Source organism: Tuber melanosporum (genome assembly GCF_000151645.1).
Source record: "Tuber melanosporum whole genome shotgun sequence assembly, scaffold_22, strain Mel28".
NCBI lineage: Eukaryota > Fungi > Ascomycota > Pezizomycetes > Pezizales > Tuberaceae > Tuber > Tuber melanosporum.
The window spans coordinates 348,472-353,697 of NW_003298886.1; the positions used below are offsets into that span (position 1 = coordinate 348,472).

The 5,226-nt window shown below is 50.7% G+C and overlaps 1 protein-coding gene; it reads right to left on the reverse strand.

Annotated features, from left to right (window-relative positions):
* Nucleotides 1-233: 233 nt before the first annotated feature.
* On the reverse strand, nucleotides 234-3,420 carry GSTUM_00005955001 (uncharacterized protein). XM_002838056.2 has 4 exons: nucleotides 1,476-3,420; nucleotides 1,059-1,274; nucleotides 569-869; nucleotides 234-499 (listed from the first exon to the last, which is right to left on the reverse strand). The coding sequence occupies exons 1-4, from the start codon at nucleotides 3,163-3,165 to the stop codon at nucleotides 445-447; spliced, it is 2,262 nt and encodes a 753-aa protein (XP_002838102.1). The 5' UTR covers nucleotides 3,166-3,420; the 3' UTR covers nucleotides 234-444.
* Nucleotides 3,421-5,226: the final 1,806 nt, after the last annotated feature.

Sequence of the window (5,226 nt, forward strand, 5' to 3'; positions counted from 1 at the left end):
CTCCAAAGTGCCCAAGGGATAGCCGAGGTTTTCGTGATATCATACCAAGCAAAAACCAGCGCCCGAAGGAACGAGTGACAGCGGATGAACAATCCGAATATATCTACTCCCCCCAAACCCATATCCGCTCGTTCCCTCCCATTCGTTGCTGTGTAAACTAATCAAACTCATGGCGGCAGTTTCGCATCTACCAATAAATAAGAGTATTCGTACAAAACTTGATAAAAAGTAACTTTTAATCTATTAGTTTTCTGGTGCGACCCGCGTTTGCCTGTGCTTCTGTCCGTAGGGCGGTTTGGGATAAAATAAAATAGAAAAAATTCTTAACGAAAAAAAAGTAATCGGTCAGGGAGCAGAAATTGAATTTGGAAAGAAAGGGACAAAGATAATAAAGAAGGAATTGACAATAGCAGGTGGGGATGGGGGGAAGAAACCTCCCCCCAATTATGACCGCTCTGCCGATTTGCTCTGCAGCTTGACCCTCTGATCCACACGCTCTCTGTTTCAACCGACCAGCCAATTGTCAGTATGCATCCCACCACTCCGGGCAAGAAAGGGGAAAACAGACCTATGGCCTCTATTTTTCAGATGCGTCAAGAAGTTCTCGATGGACTGACTTGGTCCAGGGGTATACAACTTTCCAGGGCAATCATGGCAGCGAATGCGCGGACTGTACTTGTACTTGGCATTCGGATTCGTCGAGTGCGGGGGCAAGGGGTTGTCGGTCAAGGGGTCGTAAGCCGTATATCGCATCATGATTTCGAAGCGGTCAGCTGGGTGCAAGACGTGCAGTTCGGCGATGGCAGCACTGAGCCATTCTGGCGGGGGCTGTTTCGTGGAAAACGAAAAACTACATGTCAGCGGGACCACTTATTTATTGCAAGGTGGCTAGAGGGAAAAGGAATAAATAAAGCGATAGCAATGGGGGTGACAGAAACGTAGTAAACGTAAACAGATTTTCTTTTTTTTCGTTTAGATCACGCTCACTTTAACAAGTAAACATGTTATTTATTTCAATGCAGGGATGTCCCCTCCTCGTTTTTTCTGTTTGCGTCTACTTGCGTTTTGTTCCAGAGATGGAGGTTTCCTCCGCGTTGAAGGAATCTTGAGCATAACAATTAAAGAGCGTACCGGAGTATTTCCAGCTTCCGGCCTCTGAGCTGGAGTAGGAGTTGGCTGTGCGGGCGTCGAGGAAACGGCCGGGGTCGAAGCCGCCTTTGTCGCTGGTGTAGGGGTCTGCGGTGGAGGCATTGGTGATGATTGGGACGACTGGGCTTGCTCCTGCGGTGGCCGCTGTTGGGCCGGCGGTTGTGGCGTATACCGCTGCTGCTGTTTTTGCTGATCTTGTTGCTGTTGCTGTGCCTGAGCTCGGGCCTGGGCTTCTCCTTGTTGCTTCTTTGCAGCTTCCCTCTCATGCGCCCCAGCGAGCGCATCCCGAAGCTTCTCCCTCCTGATCCTAAGTCTAATAAGCATACTGTCAGTGTGCATAGGAACACCCGGCCTTCGTGAGAATAGAGGTGTGGAGGCTCGTGCAAGATGGCTAGGAGTATGGTGGTGCTCGCCCCGGTGGTGGTGTCCATGCTCCCGTTGCGTGCTCGCAACCTCTGGAGTCTGTGAACGACCGGTAGAAGCACGAAGCTGATTCTGGGCTGCTATCCGCTGCCTCTTGGTCATGTTGGCATAACCCGGAATAGCCTTCTCAATTGGCACATCCTCCATATCGGATTCCGATGAATCATCTTCAGATTCTCCGTCTCTGACCGTCTTAGAAGTCATCGTCTTTTTAAGTTGCGAGACCTCCTGGACCGCGCCCGGGAGCACACTAGACACAATCTGCGATCGATGTGTCTTGGGCACCTCTTTGAGATCGGGCAAGCTTGGGCCTCCTCTCCGGTTGACCCGTCTTTTACGACGCGCCTCACGGGAAAGCGATTTCTCGGCGCGGTCCATCTCGGTATCCGAAAGCTCGTACAGTAGAGGTGTATACTCCTTTGCATGTCCTGCTGGTCGGAAAAGGTTGGATAGAGGTGATGGAAGCATGGCGGATCGAATATCCTCATCTTCAACTGGCCGACCATCGAAGGGATGCCCAGTAAGGAAAAGAGACTTTGTGAACAGTTGAGCCTGCTCTCGTATCGAGTGGGCAATCGCTGTAGTAAACTCCCCGGATAGGGAAAGCTCGCGCGTTAAAAGTTGGGCAAATTCCTCCGGCGAGTTTAGCGAATTATTGATATCCCACTCAAACTGATCTACCAACGTATGCTGCCCTATGGTAATATTGAGCTTAATAAGAACTCGCATATCGTCATTCTTATAAGCTGTGTAGGGTAGGGTCGGATCTAGCGGATCATCGGCAAAGAAAACGTGGGGATGGTAATCGGTAACCTGCTCCCGAATTGAATTGGCCACCATCTGTACAAGCGCAGGGGCTAGAGGGAGGTGAAAATCCTCAACCAACTGTTCGGCAAAGAGCTCAAGCGGTATTGATCGGTCATGCATATTCCATGTAAATGTATCCCGAAGCTTGATCTTATCATAATCGATATCGAGTCGCACAGGAACCAACGATTCCACCATATCCGCCTGCGTCTGAAGCTGCGACCGAGATAATCGCAGTTCTCGCGCTTTCCTCCCACCCGGCCTCTTTCGCTGACACGGATACAAAATTCGCGACTTTCCATCAGTGAATCCATTTCCATAGCCTTGGTAACCGTACCCAAATACCGCGCCTGGATTAACCTGGCGTTCGCGTCTAAGCTGCTGATAATAATCTACTTCGCGTCGCTTGGAGCGGATAAGGTTGTTGGAAGCCTCAGTCTGTGTGAATATCGCAGCCGCGTGTAGATGATCGCGTGTGATGTATTGGTCGAGCAACAGGGCTGAAGTCGATGGTCGTCTCTTGAGGGACTTCACTTCGGACGAGTCCGAATCTGTTTGGTCCTGCACAGCCTTGCCCTTGTTTTTAAGTTGCGATGGCTTCTGGTCTGGCGCGTCACCTCCGGCGCCCCCAGATGCGGATTTTACAGTGGTGGGTGACGATGGGAGTGATGTAGGCGATGTGGATGCGGCGAGCGACTCTTTAAGTGATGATGGGAGTGATGCGGCTGTCTTCTGGGGCTGCTGGTGATCTAGTTGGGGGGACTGAGGGAGAGAGGTGTCTGGCATAATGGAGGGACGGATGAACCGACTGGGGGAGGAAAAAATGCCGATAGTTCTAGGGGAGAGACCGCCTGCCTCAGCGTGGCGGGGGAGCACGGGTGCGCGAGGCGATAGAATAGGATATGGTGGGTCAGTGGGCAAGCAATGGGAGGGCGAGATATGATGGGATGGGATGGGCGAAATTAAGCTTTCGTGCCGGGAAGAGTATTTGGTATGCGGGAAACGGAGGGCGGAGGCAGAGAGGGCAGTATCTGCAGATTCGGTCGGGGGAAGGGGGATGGATGCGGGTGGATGAGATTTGAAAATAGGGAGAAAGGGAGAGGGACGAGGAGAAAAGCGGAAGGGAGAGGCGACAACGGACGGATTTGGCGAGAGATCTGGGGGAAGCTAGCGGAATGAAGCAATGTAACGTCAAGAAGGAAGCGCCAATGCGAAAATGTCTGGATGATTGTCTGAATTGTTATTATAATTATTATATCTGAGTGTAAATAAATGAGTGAAGTAGCTTGCCGTGGTTTTTTTAAAAATCTGTCAAGTATCATATCCCAAGCTCCGAGGAGTAACTCTAAGGGAAGTGATGGGTTGCTAGTGTGGTTTACAGTAAGGCTGGGCTGGATGATGGAGAGGCTCGGATTGTGCGGGCCCAATCATACCTTATTACTGTATATCATACTGTACAGGTACCATAACCGTGCATTTTCCCCATCGTATTAAATTGCTTCCCTAACCACCAGTCAAGTCCCGGGGGGTATTGTATCATACTCGAGTATACGGTATTCTAGAGCTCACCGGCCCATCGTACCGAGGTATGATATCGACCATTGCCCATGTTTCCTTGTGGTAGGGAGGTTGCTACCGTACTCTCGGGGTGGAGCTACACGATAATATGTTCCCAGTGATAGAAACTGCACTAAACGGGTTCCCACCGTACTCGCAGAACACTGTAACGGCAGCCGGTACATACCATCAGCACGATACCTTTCTCTCCCTTTCCTCTTGTCAGCTCAAGCTGTCCACTCTCCTCCCCCTCCTCCCCCTCCTCCCCCTTTATCTCAATGTATTATCTGCCCTAACCCAATATACACATTTCATCAATTCTCTCATCCCCATTTGTTCTCTTTCCTCCACATCCCCCCTCTCTACCCCATCCTCTCACCACCTGAATCTCAGCTCACCCCACAGTCTCACGGCCCTGCTTTGTGACCAGGGGTCCGTGCGCCCGCCCCACAGCCGAGACAACGATCCTAGGAAGGGATTAACGGGGAATTTATTCTGGAATGGATGGAAGATTCCTGGAGACGAGAAAAGGGCCTGCGGGAGATTTTCTCGTTGGCCAGAATCTAATCTACTCGTACGATCATGTGCTGTGTGGTGAAAGGGGAGGTACGGGACGGTACCGGTAGGTGATGGAGTGGAGTACCTGCACCAGCCTGAGCATCTTTTTTTTTTTTACCCAGCGGCGTCTCGGGCAATGTTGTGACCCATCTTTTTCTACCCCTTTTTAAACACGTACCGTACTCTATTTGAGGTGGCAGAGAGGGGAGGGAAACACGGGGAAACAAGTTCTTTTTCCCAATATCAGCGAGGTCTTCCCATTATCTCGGCTTTTGCAGAGATTCCTACAACCCCAGCACTAGTGGCTTTACTGAACCGCATCCTCAGCCCGCAGGGATCATAGCAATTCAACTTCGAGAAATAACTCATCCATGAACCACCTAATCCCGCCGGAACCCTTTCACCATCCGATAACTACCCCGCAAGCATTCCCTCCTTCAATCGTGGAGCGCGGGTGATTTAGGAAAAGAAAAAGTTGGCAGCTACCGGTACTCGAGTAACATGACCATTGGTGAAACAAGGTCTCTGCGCCATTTATGCCCCCGCTTGGAAAAAAAAAAAAAACCATTATACTCGAGCACCAAATTTGCCCGATCAGACGCGCCCTGGATTGCGATGGTTGCGCCATGGGAATTATAGAATGTGCCTGGAGTTCTGCTACATTGCTGTTACTACGGACTTTCACAACAAGGCAGCAACGGGGACATGGTACAGCACAGTGCTGTACATTAA